The 22,251-nt window shown below is 45.5% G+C and overlaps 1 protein-coding gene across 3 annotated transcripts in view; it reads left to right on the top strand.

The window, feature by feature from the left end:
* The window catches only part of CFAP299 (cilia and flagella associated protein 299), a 1,086,689-nt gene that overhangs the window by 1,057,663 nt on the left and 6,775 nt on the right, over nucleotides 1-22,251 (top strand). The window contains exon 6 of one of the 3 annotated variants that reach the window (XM_063938678.1): nucleotides 6,230-6,337. The exons of the other annotated variants lie outside the window; for them this stretch is intronic. Within the exon in view, the coding sequence (XP_063794748.1) occupies nucleotides 6,230-6,322 (93 nt within the window). The 3' untranslated portion in view covers nucleotides 6,323-6,337. Of the gene's footprint in view, nucleotides 1-6,229; nucleotides 6,338-22,251 lie in introns of those variants that run through there. 3 annotated transcript variants of the gene reach the window in all.

Below are 22,251 nucleotides of genomic sequence, written 5' to 3'. Positions count from 1 at the left end.
AGACAGTGGTTGACATGAGACAGCCGGCTACTCAGCTTGTGCCTGTCCAGACGTCTCATAGGCCGTCAGGGGCTCTAAAGCGCCCGTTACCTCAGATGGCAGATATAGACGCCGACACGGATACTGACTCCAGTGTCGACGGTGAAGAGACAAATGTGACTTCCAGTAGGGCCACACGTTACATGATTGAGGCAATGAAAAATGTTTTACACATTTCTGATAATACGAGTACCACCAAAAAGGGGTATTATGTTCGGTGAGGAAAAACTACCTGTAGTTTTCCTGAATCTGAGAAATTAAATGAGGTGTGTGATGATGCGTGGGTTTCCCCCGATAACAACTGATAATTTCTAAAATGTTATTGGCATTATATCCTTTCCCGCCAGAGGTTAGGGTGCGTTGGGAAACACCCCCTAGGGTGGATAAAGCGCTCACACGCTTGTAAGGGCTCTACCCTCTCCTGAGATGGCCGCCCTTAAGGATCCTGCTGATAGAAAGCAGGAGGGTATCCTAAAATGTATTTACACACATACTGGTGTTATACTGCGACCAGCAATCGCCTCAGCCTGGATGTGCAGTGCTGGGTTGGCGTGGTCGGATTCCCTGACTGAAAGTATTGATACTATAGAGCATTTAAAAGATGCATTTCTATATATGCGTGATGCACAGCGGAATATTTGCCGACTGGCATCAAGTCTAAGTGCGTTGTCCATTTCTACCAGTAGAGGGTTATGGACACGACAGTGGTCAGGTGATGCGGATTTCAAACGGCATTTGGAAGTATTGCCTTATTAAGGGGAGGAGTTATTTGGGGTCGGTCTTTCAGACCTGGTGGCCACGGCAACAGCTGGGAAATCCACGTTTGTACCCCAGGTCGCCTCTCAACATGAGAAGACGCCGTATTATCAGGCGCAGTCTTTTCGTGGACAAGCGGGCAAAAGGTTCCTCATTTCTGCCCCGTGACAGAGGGAGAGGAAAAAAGGCTGAAGAAATCAGCCAGTTCCCAGGAACAGAAACCCTCTCCCGCCTCTGCCAAGCCCTCAGTATGACGCTGGGGCTTTACAAGCAGAATCAGGCACGGTGGGGGGCCCGTCTCAATGAATTTCAGCGCGCAGTGGGCTCACTCGCAAGCAGACCCCTGGGTCCTTCAGGTGATATCTCAGGGGTACAAATTGGAATTCGAGACGTCTCCCCCTCGCCGTTTCCTAAAGTCGGCTTTACCGAGACAGGGATACAGTTTTGGAAGCCATTCACAAGCTGTATTCCCAGCAGGTGATAATCAAGGTACCCCTCCTGCAACAGGGAACGGGGTATTATTCCACACTGTTGTGGTACCGAAGCCGGACGGCTCGGTGAGACCGATTAAAAATCTAAAATCTTTGAACACTTACATACAGAGGTTCAAATTCAAGATTGAGTCACTCAGAGCAGTGATTGCGAACCTGGAAGAAGGGGACTACATGATGTCTCGGGACATTAAGGATGCTTACCTTCATGTCCAAATTTACCCTTCTCACCAAGGGTACCTCAGGTTTATGGTACAGAACTGTCACTATCAGTTCAGACGCTGCCGTATGGATGGTCCACGGCACCCCGGGTCTTTACCAAGGTAATGGCCGAAATGATGATATTCCTTTGAAGGAAGGGAATTTTAGTTATCCCTTACTTGGACGATTCCCTGATAAGGGTAAGATCCAGGGAACAGTTGGAGGTCGGTGTAGCACTATCTCAGGTAGTGTTGCGGCAGCACGATTGGATTCTCAATATTCCAAAATCGCAGCTGGTTCCGACGACTCGTCTTCTGTTCCTAGGGATGATCCTGGACACAGTCCAGAAAAAGGTGTTTCTCCCGGAGGAGAAAGCCAGGGAGTTATCCGAGCTAGTCAGGAACCTCCTAAAACCGAGCCAAGTCTCAGTGCATCAATGCACAAGGGTTCTGGGTAAAATGGTGGCTTCCTACGAAGCAATCCCATTCGGCAGATTCCACGCAAGAACTTTCCAGTGGGACCTGCTGGACAAATGGTCCGGGTCGCATCTTCAGATGCATCAGCGGATAACCCTGTCACCAAGAACAAGGGTGTCCCTCCTGTGGTGGTTGCAGAGTGCTCATCTTCTAGAGGGCCGCAGATTCGGCATTCAGGACTGGGTCCTGGTGACCACGGATGCCAGCCTGCGAGGCTGGGGAGCAGTCACACAGGGAAGGAATTTCCAGGGCTTATGGTCAAGCCTGGAGACATCACTTCACATAAATATCCTGAAGCTAAGGGCCGTTTACAATGCTCTAAGCTTAGCAAGACCTCTACTTCAAGGTCAGCCGGTGTTGATCCAGTCGGACAACATCACGGCAGTCACCCACGTAAACAGACAGGGTGGCACAAGAAGCAGGAGGGCAATGGCAGAAGCTGCAAGGATTCTTCGCTGGGCGGAAAATCATGTGATAGCACTGTCAGCAATTCCGGGAGTGGACAACTGGGAAGCAGACTTCCTCAGCAGACACGACCTCCACCCGGGAGAGTGGGGACTTCACCCAGAAGTCTTCCACATGATTATAAACCGTTGGGAAAAACTCGACAGGTATTGCCCAGGTCAAGGGACCCTCAGGCAATAGCTGTAGACGCTCTGGTAACACCGTGGGTGTACCAGTCAGTGTATGTGTTCCCTCATCTGCCTCTCATACCCAAGGTACTGAGATTGATAAGATGGAGAGGAGTAAGCACTATATTCGTGGCTCCGGATTGGCCAAGAAGGACTTGGTAACCGGAACTTCAAGAGATGCTCACGGAGGATCCGTGGCCTCTACCTCTAAGAAGGGACCTGCTCCAGCAAGGACCCTGTCTGTTCCAAGACTTACCGCGACTGCGTTTGACGGCATGGCGGTTGAACGCCGGATCCTGAAGGAAAAAAGGCATGCCGGATGAAGTCATCCCTTTCCTGATCAAAGCCAGGAAGGATGTAACCGCAAAACATTATCACCGCATTTGGCGAAAATATGTTGCGTGGTGCGAGGCCAGTAAGGCCCGACGGAGGAAATTCAACTGGGTCGATTCCTACATTTCCTGCAAACAGGAGTGTCTATGGGCCTGAAATTGGGGTCCATTAAGGTTCAAATTTCGGCCCTGTCAATTTTTCTTCCCTAAAAGAACTAGCTTCAGTCCCTGAAGTTCAGACGTTGTAAAAGGGGTACTGCATATACAGCCTCCTTTTGTGCCTCCAGTGGCACCTTGGGATCTCAATGTAGTTTTTGGGTTCCAAAAAGTCACATTGGTTTGAACCACTTAAATCTGTGGAGTTAAAATATCTCACATGGAAAGTGGTCATGCTGTTGGCCCTGGCCTGGGCCAGGCGCGTGTCAGAATTGGCGGCTTTATCCTGTAAAAGCCCTTATCTGATTTTCCATTCGGACAGGGCGGAATTGAGGACTCGTCCTCAGTTTCTCCCTAAGGTGGTTTCAGCGTTTCACCTGAACCAACCTATTGTGGTGCCTGCGGCTACTAGGGACTTGGAGGACTCCAAGTTGCTAGACGTTGTCAGGGCCCTGAAAAAATATATATATTTCCAGGACGGCTGGAGTCAGAAAATCTGACTCGCTGTTTATCCTGTATGCACCCAACAAGCTGGGTGCTCCTGCTTCTAGGCAGACTATTGCTCGTTGGATTTGTAGTACAATTCAGCTTGCACATTCTGTGGCAGGCCTGCCACAGCCAAAAATCTGTAAATGCCCACTCCACAAGGAAGATGGGCTCATCTTGGGCGGCTGCCCGAGGGGTCTCGGCTTTACAACTTTGCCGAGCAGCTACTTGGTCAGGAGCAAATACGTTTGTAAAATTCTACAAAATTGATACCCTGGCTGAGGAGGACCTGGAGTTCTCTCATTTGGTGCTGCAGAGTCATCCGCACTCTCCCGCCCGTTTGGGAGCTTTGGTATAATCCCCATGGTCCTTACGGAGTCCCCAGCATCCACTTAGGACGTTAGAGAAAATAAGAATTTACTTACCGATAATTCTATTTCTCGTAGTCCGTAGTGGATGCTGGGCACCCATCCCAAGTGCGGATTGTCTGCAATACTGGTACATAGTTATTGTTACCAAAAAATCGGGTTATTGCTGTAGTGAGCCATCTTTTCTAGAGGCTCCTCTGTTATCATGCTGTTAACTGGGTTTAGATCACGAGTTGTACGGTGTGATTGGTGTGGCTGGTATGAGTCTTACCCGGGATTCAAAATCCTTCCTTATTGTGTACGCTCGTCCGGGCACAGTATCCTAACTGAGGCTTGGAGGAGGGTCATAGGGGGTGGAGCCAGTGCACACCAGGTAGTTCTGAAGCTTTACTTTTGTGCCCAGTCTCCTGCGGAGCCGCTATTCCCCATGGTCCTTACGGAGTCCCCAGCATCCACTACGGACTACGAGAAATAGAATTATCGGTAAGTAAATTCTTATTTTTTGTTTGGTGTATAGAATTGGGGTGGTCTTCAGGTTGCTGAATGTCGGGATCCCGGCGCACTGTATACCGGCGCCGGAATCCCGACACCCGGCATACCGACAGATATTCTCCCTCGTGGGGGTACACGACCCCCCTGGAGGGAGAATAAATATTGTGTTAGCGCGCCACCATTCCCGCAGCATGGCGAGCACAGCGTGCCCGCAAGGGGCTCATTTGCGCTCGCCATGCTGTCGGTATGCCGGCGGTCGGGCTACCGGTGCCGGTATGCTGGTCGCCGGCATACCATACTACACCCATAGAATTGGTGAAGGGTATAGGAAAACCTTTTTAAAAGGAACAGATTTTTCTGGCTGCTTAGTGCGCCCGATTGGTATTCATTTATTTTTTTCCTTTTACTAGCCACCAAGGTTCATATACTGTAATACAGGTTGAGTATCCCATATCCAAATATCCGAAATACGGAATATTCCGAAATACGGACTTTTTTGAGCGAGAGTGAGATAGTGAAACTTTTGTTTTCTGATGGCTCAATGTACACAAACTTTGTTTAATACACACAGTTATTAAAAATATTGTATTAAATGACCTTCAGACTGTGTGTATAAGGTGTATATGAAACATAAATGAATTGTGTGAATGTAGACACACTTTGTTTAATGCACAAAGTTATAAAAAATATTGGCTAAAATTACCTTCAGGCTGTGTGTATAAGGTGCATATAAAACATAAATGCATTCTGTGCTTAAATTTAGGTCCCATTGCCATGATATCTCATTATGGTATGCAATTATTCCAAAATACGGAAAAATCCGATATCCAAAATACCTCTGGTCCCAAGCATTTTGGATAAGGGATACTCAACCTGTAGTAGATTCATCGCAGTCTATTGCAGTTTCACAGTTAGTCCAATTTTATTATTTGCATGTAAGCCTGTTCTACCTTATTTATTAAAGCATAGTGTGGATTCTGAACCAGGAAGTCCTTTTATTTTGAATTATGTAGAGAAAGTTGTCTAGATTGTGAACTAGTTGACTTTCCATCATTATTTGAACATGCAATAATTACTACTATAATGAAAAAACTAATTCTGAGCTAAACACACTCGCAGTTTGCCATCCATCTCTCTATTCTCATGCCTCTCCAAGCTTTTTTGAAGTGCTTGCCTAAACCCACCTCACAAGCCAGCTTTCCACACATAACTTATTAGTTATTCTTCAGTCAAACTTCTGTTCCTAACACTCCATAGAGACTGCACTTATTGAGGTGATTAAGCACTGCTCTAAAGGCCACTATTAACTACTTATTCTCCTGGACTTCTAGGTTGCATTTGACACTTTTGACCGCATTCTTTTCTCACAAACACTATTCCCTAGGTCTTTTAAACACTGTCCTATCATGTTATCTTATTTATCAAACCGCTCCTTTAGTATTTGTTTTTTGTATACGCCTCCTCCCCACTTCCTCTTTCAGTTGGAGTTCCACAAACTTGATGCTAGACCCTTTGCTCTTCTCTATCTACAGTATACAACTTTTGAAAAAACAATAATACTTACGGTATATATACAATAAAACAATCTCCTCTTTAGTGAACTACACTACCACATGTCTCTCTGACATTATATATTTGATATCCTCTTGTCACCTGGAAACTTAATCTTTCAAAAATGTAAAAAAGTTATTTGTGTATCCTTACACTCAGTAATCACTTACAAGAGAGTGGTAAATGTTTACACACTCAATTTAAGGTTTGTATCCCTATATATTAATGGAAAATTCTTGATTAATGCAGAGGATGCTGCCAACTAGCGTATATGATGCAACTTTTGAAGAAACAAAAGAGAAGGACTGTATCTTGGGCGCACAAAGGAGGAGTAATCAATAAAACATAGCTTTCAATTTTTAATCAATAAAAAGATGTTGTGATTTTTGTTCACACACTTGTCAAACATTACAGTAAGAAATTAAAATCACAAAGAATGTGTAATAAAGATTAAAATGTGTGTCCACGTGTTGTTATTATCCAGATGGTGTCTCACTTTTAATTGCTTATTAAATATGGAATAATTACAAATTAATCCACCAGTGATGCAGCTGAGTATGTATGTGTCTTTAATCATAATGAGTCATGTCTTATGGATTGTAAGAATGCACTAAGTCTAAATGACCATATACCTGAGATAATACTCCTCTTAGGTTGTAGCCAACCTAGGTTGTAGCCAAATATCAGTGTATCAGTCTCATCTACCTCATACTTGCCAACTATTACCCAGTAAAATATATTATATTAGTTATGGGCTGCAAGTATAGGTTTTAGTGACTCAGATTTATTCTTATCATTTAGGCTTGAATAGTCGCTGAGTAAGTATATGTATGCAACTGTAATCCCATTAACCATATAAAGGTTGAGGGCTTTAGGGTGTGTACACACGGTGAGATTTTTTCTTAAGATTTTGACTATATAGTCAAAATCGTAAGAAAAGTTAGTGCAGATCGCAAGGTGAAAGTCACCTTGCGATCCCGATGCGCGGTCCCGCCAGGTCGGCATCGCAAGAAAAGATAGACTGTGCAGGCAAGTCAATCCTTGCTAGATCGGTGTACTATCTAGTTCTTCTCACATGTCAATGACATCTCACATAAGCCAAAATCTCACATAAGCCAAAATCGTAAGCACACATAGTACAGATCTCAAGAAAAGTTAGTCAAAATCTGTCCTATCTGGCCTCCGGGGAGTTCAAGGGAAATCGCAAGTAAAAATAGGACATAGCAAGGATCTCACCGTGTGTACACACCCTTAGACTAAATCAGTGTACGTCCTATTAGAGATCATTACCTATAGTTGAGACAAGGTGAATTCTGTATTTATTTATATGTCAATTTAATGGGAAGTGGAGATCTTCAGCAAGCCAGGGAGAGTACTGGAGCTTCCCTAAACAAACTCCTGGTTAGCACAAGTAGGGTATACAAGGGTGACTCTCCCTATCTGGCGCTGATCCCTGTTGGTTTTCTGAGTAATAGAAACCTGAATCTAGAAGGCTATATCACCCTAGATGTTTTTTTCAGGTAAATCAATTGTCAGAGTGGGTGGCAAAATATAATAGGTATTTATTACAAAGCGATCATAACAATTAAAAACATCTGACAAGTTAAAAAATGAAAGACATGAGTATAGCTGTGGAGGAAACAAATCATACCCGTTAAGGTAGGTGGAGCTGCGGGTGTGGAATGGCAAGGTTCCCGGGGAAAATACCCTGCTCTTGGCTCCCAGCGTTTGGTTTCCCACTCACAGCAATGTCAGTCCAAAAGTGTCCGTCGGTAGGTGATGGCACTGCAGGGTAACACCGAAGCATTTCGGGACAAGCTGGTTCCTTCCTCAAGGCTGTGTCACAGCTTTGAAGAAGGGACCATTTCGGGACAACATGGCCCCTTCCTCAAGGCTGTGTTACAGCCTTGAGGAAGGGAATAGGTTGTCCTGAAACGCGTGCTAACCAGGAATTATCAAATTATGTCTTGTACAGGTTGAGTATCCCATATGCAAATATTCGGAAATACGGAATATTCCGAAATACGGAATTTTTGGAGTGAGACTGAGATAGTGAAACCTTTGCTTTCTGATGGCTCAATGTACACAAACTGTTTAATACACAAACTTATTAAAAATATTGTATTAAATGACCTTCAGGCTGTGTGTATAAGGTGTATATGAAACATAAATGAATTGTGTGTATGTACACAAACTTTGTTTAATGCACAAAGTTATAAAAAATATTGGCTAAAATTACCTTCAGGCTGTGTGTATAGGGTGTATATGAAACATAAATGCATTTTGTGCTTATTCTTGGGTCCCATCACCATGCTATCTCATTATGGTATGCAATTATTCCAAAATACAGAAAAATCCGATATCCAAAATACCTCTGGTCCCAAGCATTTTGGATAAGGGATACTCAACCTATATTAAAATGTCTATCGTAAACTATTCTTCATTCACACGCATACTCAACATACAGTACTCTAAAGAAATAACTGACACCAACACCAGAATTAATTTTTGCCAATAAAGTCAGCTTTTATTATTAAACAAATGGTATGGTGGCAAGGAGGGATGGCCTATTTAAATCAAGTCCTTATTTATTCTAGATTTAACCCTTTTAATTGTGGCTGACCCAAACACAAGAAGTGTCAAGGGCCCAACTTCAGCACAGCCTCCATCGCATCACAAGGGGGCTTTAAGGGCCCAATTTCAGCCCAGCCCCCATCACATCACAAGGGGCCATTTGCCACCCTTGTGTTGATTAATCTTTACCGGGGATACCGTGGCCAACTCTCCACTCAAGGTATTCCCCAACTCCAAACCAAAAAGGTGCACAGGTGTGTACCAACTCCACCGGAGACCGAAGCCCACCTGGTCCGATATTACTCCGGCCCCGTAATGTATCAAACTCCACCACCTTCTCATCTCCTGAGCACCTATAAAAACTCTTTCAACTACAGCCACAATTTCAGGCCGTCCCAACCCACCACAGTTTCAACAAAACCCAGCCACCATACCTCAACCTTAAAAACACTGCTCTTACTTCTCCTAAAACTCCTTCTACCGCCTTAATAAAATTCCTGATTACAGAGTGTGGACAACAGGGCCTCCAAAAAGATTTTCATACCCATCAAATTCAAATGAACACCGTCGGCCATGTAAAGTTGAGGGGCAGAAACCAAAATGGAGGGATGTGGGACCACAAACCCCCAGTTCTCACTCACAGCCCGGCCCACCACATAATTGATCCGGTGCCGGACCAACTCTATGGCAGCCGGTCTGTCCGCACCTCTCCACACCAACCGTGTAATGATGTCAGACCATCCCACGCTTAGGAAAGATAACCTGTTTTGTAAGCTAAGTCCGTAACCATGGTTTTCCGAAGGTCAAGACCCAACCTTTTGGTCAAGTCGTTTCCCCCGGCATGGAACACCACTCTCAACGAGCATCCCGACCTCTCCATCTGTTGGCAAAATAGGGGCATGACTTGCTCCCAGTGTAGGCCCCTCACACCGATCCACCTAATCAGTTTAGCTTCAGGGGACTGAAGGCAATCCACGCCAGACCTTTCATCGTGATAAACATAAGAGTGCCCCACAATCCATATCGGACACTCGTCCAAACGCCAGTCTGAAAATACAAAAACAATATTCACAGAACCTTCAAATAAAATGACCTAGAAACAACCTTAATTTCAATACAAAAATTCACCAAACTATTCCCATTATAACCTTTCTAATGTGTTTTTTTTTTATCATTAAGCTATTTTAATTTGGACTCTAAGGTGATGAATTTGAAAATGCAGTGTGGTGGGGGGGGGGGGAGGGTATGAAGAATCAGACTTGACAAGAGGCGAAAAACACACCTACAAAGCGGGTGTGAACCCCATGGCTTAAGGCACTTGACAGGATAAAAAATTCCTCAAGACCCCCAGATATGGCGAGTGGCTGAGACCTCATGTCTGATTTTGATCCACCAGGTCAACACCTGATATATTTTCAAAATACATCGGACTTCCACCTACCAAGAGCTCTAATTTGCCCGCTAGAGCAGCCCTCAGCGGCCGCTGTTGTCGCCGCACCGATACGAAAAGATTGTGTACCGTATTTTGATACTGGTAAACCCATTGTGAAAATACAACGTTTCATCACCCATCTAAATTGGAATTGAGTAACCGGCATACCATCCATATGCTGCAACCATGGACCTGGAATATCAGCCCTTGCTTTCAAATATACCTTTGCCAGAGACACCGGGCAAATTTCAATATCGTCAACACATCTCAGAACCACCCAACACCCTTTACTTAATTAATTGGTTTTGGAACGTTGCTCTTTGCACCATAAGCCAGTGCCGTAACTAGGCATTTTAGCGCTGTGTGCAAGAACTGACATTGACGCCCCCCCACCCGTACAAGATAGGCGCAGTGCGCGCCGTAGGCGCGCGAAAAATATATAGGGGCGTGGCTTCACGGGAAGGGGCGTGGCAACAAAATAATAGCAATTCATACTACGGTGCACAGTAGTCTCCATTATTCAAATTACGCTGCACAGTAGCGCCACTACACCAGGTAGAGCCCCTTTTATACATTACAGCAGACAGCATCCCCCTTTTTACACATTGCGGCAGCCAGTCCCCCTTTTTACACATTGCGGCAGCCAGTCCCCCTCTTTACACATTGCGGCAGCCAGGACCCCTTTTTACACATTGCGGCAGCCAGGACCACTTTTTACACATTGCGGCAGCCAGTCCCCCTTTTTACACATTGCGGCAGCCAGTCCCCTTTTTACACATTGCGGCAGCCAGGACCACTTTTTACACATTGCGGCAGACGGGACCCCTTTTTACACATTGCGGCAGATGGGACCCCTTTTTACGCATTGCGGCAGATGGGACCCCTTTTTACGCATTGCGGCAGCCGGGACCCCTTTTTACGCATTGCGGCAGCCAGTCCCCCTTTTTACACATTGCGGCAGACGGGACCCCTTTTTATACATTGCGGCAGATGGGACCCCTTTTTACGCATTGCGGCAGATGGGACCCCTTTTTACGCATTGCGGCAGCCGGGACCCCTTTTTACGCATTGCGGCAGCCAGTCCCCCTTTTTACACATTGCGGCAGACGGGACCCCTTTTTACACATTGCGGCAGATGGGACCCCTTTTTACGCATTGCGGCAGATGGGACCCCTTTTTACGCATTGCGGCAGCCGGGACCCCTTTTTACGCATTGCGGCAGCCAGTCCCCCTTTTTACACATTGCGGCAGACGGGACCCCTTTTTACACATTGCAGCAGATGGGACCCCTTTTTACACATTGCAGCAGATGGGACCCCTTTTTACACATTGCAGGAGAGAGAGAGAGAGAGAGAGAGAGGGGGGGGGGATATACTTACCTTCTCCCCGCTGACAGGCTCCTCGTGCATCTCCCTCTCGGTGCAGTGTGAAGTCAGTTGAGAAGGAGGAGGAGGGAGGGGGAGCAGAGAGCCGCAGCAGCGCTATTTGATTGGTAGTGAGCGCTGCTGCAGCATCCCCCTCTCCTTCTGTATTGGCTGCCCGGCGCTGCTGTGGATGCTGGGATGCATCCACAGCAGCGCCAGGCAGCCAATACAGAAGGAGAGGGGATGCTGCAGCAGCGCTTACTACCAATCAAATAGCGCTGCTGCGGCTCTCTGCTCCCCCTCCCTCCTCCTCCGCTGCCCGGCGCTCCTGTCTTCTCTCCTCCAGCGCGGCGCACGGGGCATGTAATGAGTCAATTTGACTCATTACATGTCGCTGGCCGTGCGCCCCCAGGGCAACTGCGCTGTGTGCCAAGCCCCCTTGGCACACACGTAGTTACGGCCCTGCCATAAGCATCCTTCCAGTGACACATGCTCACGAAGCTTAGGTGACATCGCTGTTTTTGAATCGGCCACCAATTCACTGACTCTAAAAGCCCCAAAAAAGGCCATCAGGAAACACGATTTAAATACGAGTGCTTTATAGTCAGACGCACAGACCTTATGCAACACGACCGCCATGCGCCGCAACATTGAAATGGTTATTGGCCTTCGTGCGTCCTGTACAGGGGGCATTACTCGTGCCCACCCTTTAAGTATTCTCGCTAAAAAGAAAGATTTAGTGAAATCATGCCGTCCTTCCAGTCTCAAGAAGTAAGATACAGCAGACAGTAAACGTGTTACAAATCCTCTTGACCTGCCTGCACTAAAACATTCCCAAACATAGTTCAATAACATGGTATAATCATTCTTACCTTGGTCTTGATGTAAGTGGACATATCTCTCCCACTCTTTCATTGCAGTTCTGTACCCCCGAAGGGTGGAAGGTGCCAAGGATCTTAGAGCTAAGCCCTCCAGTCCGGGCATATCACCTGCCAGGCATAAGACAGGCAAGGGTCACCAGTTACATTCGCATCTGGTGCTAGCACCCTGAACCTGAGCCACTCAAAACGTGAAAGCGCATCTGCCACGCCATTTTCAATGTCTGGAACATGCTTAGCGCAAAAATTTATATTCGATTGAAGTCAACGCAGGACAATCTGACCCAACAATCACAACACAGGAATACCAGCAGCTTTTTGTCTATTTATCGCATTAACTATTCCCAAATTATCACACCAAAAAACTACTGAAACATTAGCCAATACCTCATGCCATAACTCCAGTGCTACCATGATTGGGAACAATTCTAATAATAAGAGATTCCCAGTAAGGCCTTCATCAAACCATGCTTTAGGCCATGGGGAAGCACACCACCTACCCTCCAGATATGCTCCAAAACCCACAGAACCAGCCGCATCCGTGAATAATTGCAACTCAATATTGGATCTGGGTTTAGACTGCCAAATGTGAACACCATTAAAATTTGACAAAAACTCTTCCCAAACATGTAAATCCCTACGAATTTTTAATCGTATAAAATGACCGGTTTTTTTTTACACCCGCTGTCACTCTTTCCAACTTCTTGCTAAAGACCTTACCCATTGGGATCACTCTGCAAGCGAAATTGAGAGACCCCAATAATGACTGAGCTTGTTTTAACATCACCATGCCATTGGCCATTGCCACGATTATCTCCTCCTTCAGTTTAGCTATCTTTTCAATGGGCAAATGTCAGCAACCCTCAATAGTATCAATTTCAATACCCAAGAAGGTTAACACTGATATAGGACCCACCGTCTTTTCCTCAGCTACTGGAACCCCAAATTCATTAAACAATGACAAAGCATTTGATCAAATATTACCACAAATTATCAAACTCAGCTGGAACCATGAACAAAAAATCATCTAAATAATGAACAATTCCAGACTGACCTGAATATTCTGAATTGCACCAATGTAAGAAGCTGCTAAACTTTTAAAAATACAAACAAGATATAGAACAACCCATCGGAAGACATCTATCAACATAGAAACCATCATTGAGGTGGAAACCCAAATAACGAAAAAATTCTGGATCAATGGGCAAAAGTCGAAAAGCCGACTCTACATCAATTTTACTCATCAATGCTCCTTTATCAAATGATCTAATCTTTGCCAATGCATCCTCAAAAGATTGATAAATTACCATGGACAAACACTCGGGAATTGCATCATTAACTGAAGTCCCCTTCGGACAGGATAAATGTTGAATTAATCTAAACTTACCCGGGGTCTTTTTTGGAACAACACCCACTGGGGACAAAATTAAATTCGGAATGGGAGGATAATTGAAAGGCCCTACCAACCTTCCCAAAGCAACCTCCTTATCAACTTTTTCTTTCAAAATTATCGGAAACTGCTCAGCCGAGCGCAAATTTAGAACAGAACCACAATTTACCAGGCCCTTAATAGGCAACGGGAAACCTCTGGAAAAACCCAACCTTAGCAAATCAGCATCCTCTCTATTTGGATAATAATCTAACCAATAGGATAATTTATCCAATCTCACAGGAGTAGGGCCCCTACTTAGCATTGGCATCTGCTGGGGCGCGGTTCTGCTGTCTGTGAAAATCTTTTTCTACCACCTGAAGGCCATGGGCAGTCTCTAATGGGATGTGATCCCCCACAGCGGATACAAACGTGCCGAAAATGACACCTCGACCCTAGGGTGCATTGACTATTATTAAACGCATAGCACCTGCCTTGGCTGTTCTTACCTGCCATCCATCTATTACTGCTACTACCACGTTTTTCACCAATAACCTCAGAACCACTCTTCAGTGGTTGTGTAACATCTACAAAAATCTCCACATCTTTTTTACCAAAATCTATAACTGCTTTGCCATTCTGTCTCCTGCGAAACTCCTCATCATAAGAACTCCAGGCTGTCCAGCGCCCTGATCTCGTCAATTTGTGTTACAAATACATATAGTTAGTTATGTTGATGTGCTCTTGAGGTCTCGTCTCTAAATAGCAAGCCATAAAGATCAGCATGCCTTTTTGCCAGTTAGAATAAGATTTATACGCCTCCTCCCCTATACCCGATTTCTTTCTGGCCGCAGCTAATGCCCTCTTTGCTTTGCTAGTTAATGCAAACATGTTAGCAAATCTGCCCTCTCGTATATGATCCCTAATTCTGGGCCGTACTCCTCTAACGACAGCAGTATTAGCGCATTGCAAAGAGTCCTCAGAACCCTCCTCCGAGAACATACTAGAACTACTGTGTCTGCGCCTTCTTTTGTGTCATTTCTATAAACCACTGCAACTGCATCTGAGGACTCAGAGGAAGATGTAGATGAACCCCTATCCCTCCTGCGCCTATGCTTTCGTTTATGCGCAGCTATTTGCCTGCATGATTTCTCCTTAACCACTGACTTATTGCCTGAGCTGGCTACTGCATTCTCCTGACCCACTATAGGGTGAACATCAGACTCACCATAATGACCTCCCTCGTCCAGAGGGGATTCAACCACAGCCGCCGACTCCCCTGAATCCTCCTGTAATTCGGGGACAACCAAGGATTCTGCCGGAGAAATGCAAGGAGAAACATCCACCAGACACTCATTAATTATCGTATTACCCCCTCTTTTTCTGCGTGTCTTAGCGCGTGAAACAGCGGCCGCTGGTTCACTTACACTATCCTCATTTAACCTGGAGGAATTCTGCTCCCTCAAAACTCTCCCCTCAGCATGACCTGCAGTAAGCACAGGGACCAGTGCTGATATTACTGAAGTGCATATTGATGCAACTTCAGACGAGTTCCAGCCAGCACCCTCTCGCCCAAATCGCACAGCGTCTGCATATGACCACCCAGCAACTGTGCGCTGGCAGGGAGCTACTCAGCGGGTGCAAAAGCATTGCCGCTGTGCGATGCTTTTGTACCCTTGCTGAGGGGGGGGGGGCCTGACATGCGGGGTGGACCAGCCCTCTTCTTGGCATCCCTCCGCATGTCAGAGAAACTGATTGTAGATCAGATCTGAATTAGGCCCATAATTTGATAATTAAATTACATAATTTAATAATTAAATTACAAACTTCCCATTAAATTTACATGTTGTCGAATTGCTTTATAAATAAATATAGAAGTCACCTTGTCTCAACTATAGGATGTACACAGATTTAGTCTAAAGCCCTCAACATTATATGGTTAATGGGATTACAGTTGCATACCTATACTCACTCAGCGACTGTTCAAGCCTTAGTGATAAGAATAAATCTGAGTCACTACAACCTATACTTGCAGCCCATAAGTAATATAATATATTTTACTGGGTAATAGTTGGCAAGTATGAGGTAGATGAGACTGATACACTGATATTTGGCTTGAACATATTAAATATACAACCTAAGAGGAGTATTATTTCTGGTAAATGGTCATTTAGGGGTACTTTTACTAAGCAGTGATAAGAGCGGAGAAGTGAACAAGTGGAGAAGTTGCCCATGGCAACCAATCAGCACTGAAGTAACATCTATAATTTGCATACTATAAAATGATACTGAGCTGCTGATTGGTTGATGGGGAAATTTCTCCACTGGCTCACTTCTCCATTCTTATCACTGCTTAGTAAATGTACCCCTTAGACTTTATACGTCCTTACAATCCATAAGACAGGACTCACTGTGATTAAAGGCTGCCTCACTGATGGATTCATTTGGAATTATTCCATATTTAATAAGCAATTAAAAGAGACACACCATCTGGATAATAACAACACGTGGACACGTATTTTAATCTTTATTGCACATTCTTTATTTTCAAACTCACATTTATGTTCTGTAAATCTTAGGTGATCTATTTTTACTGTAATGTAAAAAATCTACAGTAACTCTCTCTACCCCACCTGCACTGCACATGGTTTTGCCCATTACAGAACAAATATGCTGCTGCAATGAGGTCTGAATTTGGCCTATTGTATCTCACACGCAATACTGAAAATCTCTAATTCATGCGCACAAAATCTTCTGTACAGTAAGTTACTTTTTACTGATCGTCACTTAACTGCGATTTCTCACTCATGGCAAAACATATTTCTGCTCTACTGCTGCTTGGCTCTATTAGGGGTCTATTTATTAAAATAATGTTTACTAAAATAATGTGTAAAGGGTGTGAAAAGTGATGAGCGCCTGAAATTTTTCGGGTTTTGTGTTTTGGTTTTGGGTTCGGTTCCGCGGCCGTGTTTTGGGTTCGACCGCGTTTTGGCAAAACCTCACCGAATTTTTTTTGTCGGATTCGGGTGTGTTTTGGATTCGGGTGTTTTTTTCAAAAAACCCTAAAAAACAGTTTAAATCATAGAATTTGGGGGTCATTTTGATCCCATATTATTATTAACCTCAAAAACCATAATTTCCGCTCATTTTCAGTCTATTCTGAATACCTCACACCTCACAATATTATTTTTAGTCCTAAAATTTGCACCGAGGTCGCTGGATGACTAAGCTAAGCGACCCTAGTGGCCGACACAAACACCTGGCCCATCTAGGAGTGGCACTGCAGTGTCACGCAGGATGTCCCTTCCAAAAAACCCTCCCCAAACAGCACATGACGCAAAGAAAAAAAGAGGCGCAATGAGGTAGCTGTGTGAGTAAGATTAGCGACCCTAGTGGCCGACACAAACACCGGGCCCATTTAGGAGTGGCACTGCAGTGTCACGCAGGATGGCCCTTCCAAAAAACCCTCCCCAAACAGCACATGACGCAAAGAAAAAAAGAGGCGCAATGAGGTAGCTGACTGTGTGAGTAAGATAAGCGACCCTAGTGGCCGACACAAACACCGGGCCCATTTAGGAGTGGCACTGCAGTGTCACGCAGGATGTCCCTTCCAAAAAACCCTCCCCAAACAGCACACGACGCAAAGAAAAAGAAAAGAAAAAAGAGGTGCAAGATGGAATTGTCCTTGGGCCCTCCCACCCACCCTTTTCCTCGCACCCCCAGTTGCGGGAGAATGTGAAGGAGGAGATGTTGACAGGTCGCGTTCCGCTTGACTTGACAATTTTCTCACCAGCAGGTCTTTCAACCCCAGCAGACTTGTGTCTGCCGGAAAGAGAGATCCAAGGTAGGCTTTAAATCTTTAAATCTAGGATCGAGCATGGTGGCCAAAATGTAGTGCTCTGATTTCAACAGATTGACCACCCGTGAATCCTTGTTAAGCGAATTAAGGGCTCCATCCACAAGTCCCACATGCCTAGCGGAATCGCTCCGTGTTAGCTCCTCCTTCAATGTCTCCAGCTTCTTCTGCAAAAGCCTGATGAGGGGAATGACCTGACTCAGGCTGGCAGTGTCTGAACTGACTTCACGTGTGGCAAGTTCAAAGGGCAGCAGAACCTTGCACAACGTTGAAATCATTCTCCACTGCGCTTGAGACAGGTGCATTCCACCTCCTATATCGTGCTCAATTGTATAGGCTTGAATGGCCTTTTGCTGCTCCTCCAACCTCTGAAGCATATAGAGGGTTGAATTCCACCTCGTTACCACTTCTTGCTTCAGATGATGGCAGGGCAGGTTCAGTAGTTTTTGGTGGTGCTCCAGTCTTCTGTACGTGGTGCCTGTACGCCGAAAGTGTCCCGCAATTCTTCTGGCCACCGACAGCATCTCTTGCACGCCCCTGTCGTTTTTTAAATAATTCTGCACCACCAAATTCAAGGTATGTGCAAAACATGGGACGTGCTGGAATTTGCCCATATTTAATGCACACACAATATTGCTGGCGTTGTCCGATGCCACAAATCCACAGGAGAGTCCAATTGGGGTAAGCCATTCCGCGATGATCTTCCTCAGTTGCCGTAAGAGGTTTTCAGCTGTGTGCGTATTCTGGAAAGCGGTGATACAAAGCGTAGCCTGCCTAGGAAAGAGTTGGCGTTTGCGAGATGCTGCTACTGGTGCCGCCGCTGCTGTTCTTGCGGCGGGAGTCCATACATCTACCCAGTGGGCTGTCACAGTCATATAGTCCTGACCCTGCCCTGCTCCACTTGTCCACATGTCCGTGGTTAAGTGGACATTGGGTACAGCTGCATTTTTTAGGACACTGGTGACTCTTTTTCTGAGGTCTGTGTACATTTTCGGTATCGCCTGCCTAGAGAAATGGAACCTAGATGGTATTTGGTACCGGGGACACAGTACCTCCAACAAGTCTCTAGTTGGCTCTGCAGTAATGATGGATACCGGAACCACGTTTCTCACCACCCAGGATGCCAAGGCCTCAGTTATCCGCTTTGCAGTAGGATGACTGCTGTGATATTTCATCTTCCTCGCAAAGGACTGTTGGACAGTCAATTGCTTGGTGGAAGTAGTAAAAGTGGTCTTACGACTTCCCCTCTGGGATGACCATCGACTCCCAGCAGCAACAACAGCAGCGCCAGCAGCAGTAGGCGTTACACGCAAGGATGCATCGGAGGAATCCCAGGCAGGAGAGGAATCATCAGAATTGCCAGTGACATGGCCTGCAGGACTATTGGCATTCCTGGGGAAGGAGGAAATTGACACTGAGGGAGTTGGTGGGGTGGTTTGCGTGAGCTTGGTTACAAGAGGAAGGGATTTACTGGTCAGTGGACTGCTTCCGCTGTCACCCAAAGTTTTTGAACTTGTCACTGACTTATTATGAATGCGCTGCAGGTGACGTATAAGGGAGGATGTTCCGAGGTGGTTAACGTCCTTACCCCTACTTATTACAGCTTGACAAAGGGAACACACGGCTTGACACCTGTTGTCCGCATTTCTGTTGAAATAGTTCCACACCGAAGAGCTGATTTTTTTGGTATTTTCACCAGGCATGTCAACGGCCATATTCCTCCCACGGACAACAGGTGTCTCCCCGGGTGCCTGACTTAAACAAACCACCTCACCATCAGAATCCTCCTGGTCAATTTCCTCCCCAGCGCCAGCAACACCCATATCCTCCTCATCCTGGTGTACTTCAACACTGACATCTTCAATCTGACTATCAGGAACTGGACTGCGGGTGCTCCTTCCAGCACTTGCAGGGGGCGTGCAAATGGTGGAAGGCGCATGCTCTTCACATCCAGTGTTGGGAAGGTCAGGCATCGCAACCGACACAATTGGACTCTCCTTGTGGATTTGGGATTTCGAAGAACGCACAGTTCTTTGCGGTGCTACTGCTTTTGCCAGCTTGAGTCTTTTCATTTTTCTAGCGAGAGGCTGAGTGCCTCCATCCTCATGTGAAGCTGAACCACTAGCCATGAACATAGGCCAGGGCCTCAGCCGTTCCTTGCCACTCCGTGTGGTAAATGGCATATTGGCAAGTTTACGCTTCTCCTCTGACAATTTTATTTTAGGTTTTGGAGTCCTTTTTTTACTGATATTTGGTGTTTTGGATTTGACATGCTCTGTACTATGACATTGGGCATCGGCCTTGGCAGACGACGTTGCTGGCATTTCATCGTCTCGGCCATGACTAGTGGCAGCAGCTTCAGCACGAGGTGGAAGTGGATCTTGATCTTTCCCTAATTTTGGAACCTCAACATTTTTGTTCTCCATATTTTAATAGGCACAACTAAAAGGCACCTCAGGTAAACAATGGAGATGGATGGATACTAGTATACAATTATGGACGGACTGCCGAGTGCCGACACAGAGGTAGCTACAGCCGTGGACTACCGTACTGTACTGTGTCTGCTGCTAATATAGACTGGTTGATAAAGAGATGTAGTAGTATGTATGTATAAAGAAGAAAGAAAAAAAAACCACGGGTAGGTGGTATACAATTATGGACGGACTGCCGAGTGCCGACACAGAGGTAGCTACAGCCGTGAACTACCGTACTGTACTGTGTCTGCTGCTAATATAGACTGGTTGATAAAGAGATGTAGTAGTATGTATGTATAAAGAAGAAAGAAAAAAAAACCACGGGTAGGTGGTATACAATTATGGACGGACTGCCGAGTGCCGACACAGAGGTAGCTACAGCCGTGAACTACCGTACTGTACTGTGTCTGCTGCTAATATAGACTGGTTGATAAAGAGATGTAGTAGTATGTATGTATAAAGAAGAAAGAAAAAAAAACCACGGGTAGGTGGTATACAATTATGGACGGACTGCCGAGTGCCGACACAGAGGTAGCTACAGCCGTGGACTACCGTACTGTACTGTGTCTGCTGCTAATATAGACTGGTTGATAAAGAGATGTAGTAGTATGTATGTATAAAGAAGAGAGAAAAAAAAACCACGGGTAGGTGGTATACAATTATGGACGGACTGCCGAGTGCCGACACAGAGGTAGCTACAGCCGTGAACTACCGTACTGTACTGTGTCTGCTGCTAATATAGACTGGTTGATAAAGAGATGTAGTAGTATGTATGTATAAAGAAGAAAGAAAAAAAAACCACGGGTAGGTGGTATACAATTATGGACGGACTGCCGAGTGCCGACACAGAGGTAGCTACAGCCGTGGACTACCGTACTGTACTGTGTCTGCTGCTAATATAGACTGGTTGATAAAGAGATGTAGTAGTATGTATGCATAAAGAAGAAAGAAAAAAAAACCTCTGGTAGGTGGTATACAATTATGGACGGACTGCCGAGTGCCGACACAGAGGTAGCTACAGCCGTGAACTACCGTACTGTACTGTGTCTGCTGCTAATATAGACTGGTTGATAAAGAGATGTAGTAGTATGTATGTATAAAGAAGAAAGAAAAAAAAACCACGGGTAGGTGGTATACAATTATGGATGGACTGCCGAGTGCCGACACAGAGGTAACTACAGCCGTGAACTACCGTACTGTGTCTGCTGCGACTGGATGATAAATAATGATATAAAAAATATATATATATCACTACTGCAGCCGGACAGGTATATATTATATAATGACGGACCTGCTGGACACTGTCTGTCAGCAGAATGAGTTTTTTATAGAATAAAAAAAAAAACACCACACAAGTGAAGTCACACGACGAGTGTTTAACTTTTTCAGGCAATCACAATATAGTATACTACTAACTATACTGGTGGTCAGTGTGGTCAGGTCACTGGTCAGTCACACTGGCAGTGGCACTCCTGCAGCAAAAGTGTGCACTGTTTAATTTTAATATAATATGTACTCCTGGCTCCTGCTATAACCTATAACTGGCACTGCAGTGCTCCCCAGTCTCCCCCACAATTATAAGCTGTGTGAGCTGAGCACAGTCAGATATATATACATAGATGATGCAGCACACTGGGCTGAGCAGTGCACACAGATATGGTATGTGACTGTCTTGTACTCCTGGCTCCTGCTATAACCTATAACTGGCACTGCAGTGCTCCCCAGTCTCCCCCACAATTATAAGCTGTGTGAGCTGAGCACAGTCAGATATATAATATATACATAGATGATGCAGGCATGCAGCACACTGGGCTGAGCAGTGCACACAGATATGGTATGTGACTGAGTCACTGTGTGTATCGTTTTTTTCAGGCAGAGAACGGATATATTAAATAAAACAAAACTGCACTGTCTGGTGGTCACTGTGGTCAGTCACTAGTAAACTCTGCACTCTCTACACTTCTACAGTACTCCTAAGCTCCAGTAAATCAGGTCAATCTCTCTCTCTCTCTCTCTCTTCTAATCTAAATGGAGAGGACGCCAGCCACGTCCTCTCCCTATCAATCTCAATGCACGTGTGAAAATGGCGGCGACGCGCGGCTCCTTATATAGAATCCGAGTCTCGCGAGAATCCGACAGCGTCATGATGACGTTCGGGCGCGCTCGGGTTAACCGAGCAAGGCGGGAGGATCCGAGTCTGCTCGGACCCGTGAAAAAAACCATGAAGTTCGGGCGGGTTCGGATTCAGAGAAACCGAACCCGCTCATCTCTAGTGAAAACACCCTTTTTCACATTATTTTAGTATCACCTGAATGTATTAAAGG

The sequence above is a fragment of the Pseudophryne corroboree genome, chromosome 1 (assembly GCF_028390025.1).
Source record: "Pseudophryne corroboree isolate aPseCor3 chromosome 1, aPseCor3.hap2, whole genome shotgun sequence".
NCBI lineage: Eukaryota > Metazoa > Chordata > Amphibia > Anura > Myobatrachidae > Pseudophryne > Pseudophryne corroboree.
The sequence above is the reverse complement of the archived record's forward strand: the minus strand, read 5'-3'. Positions and strand labels throughout refer to the sequence as shown.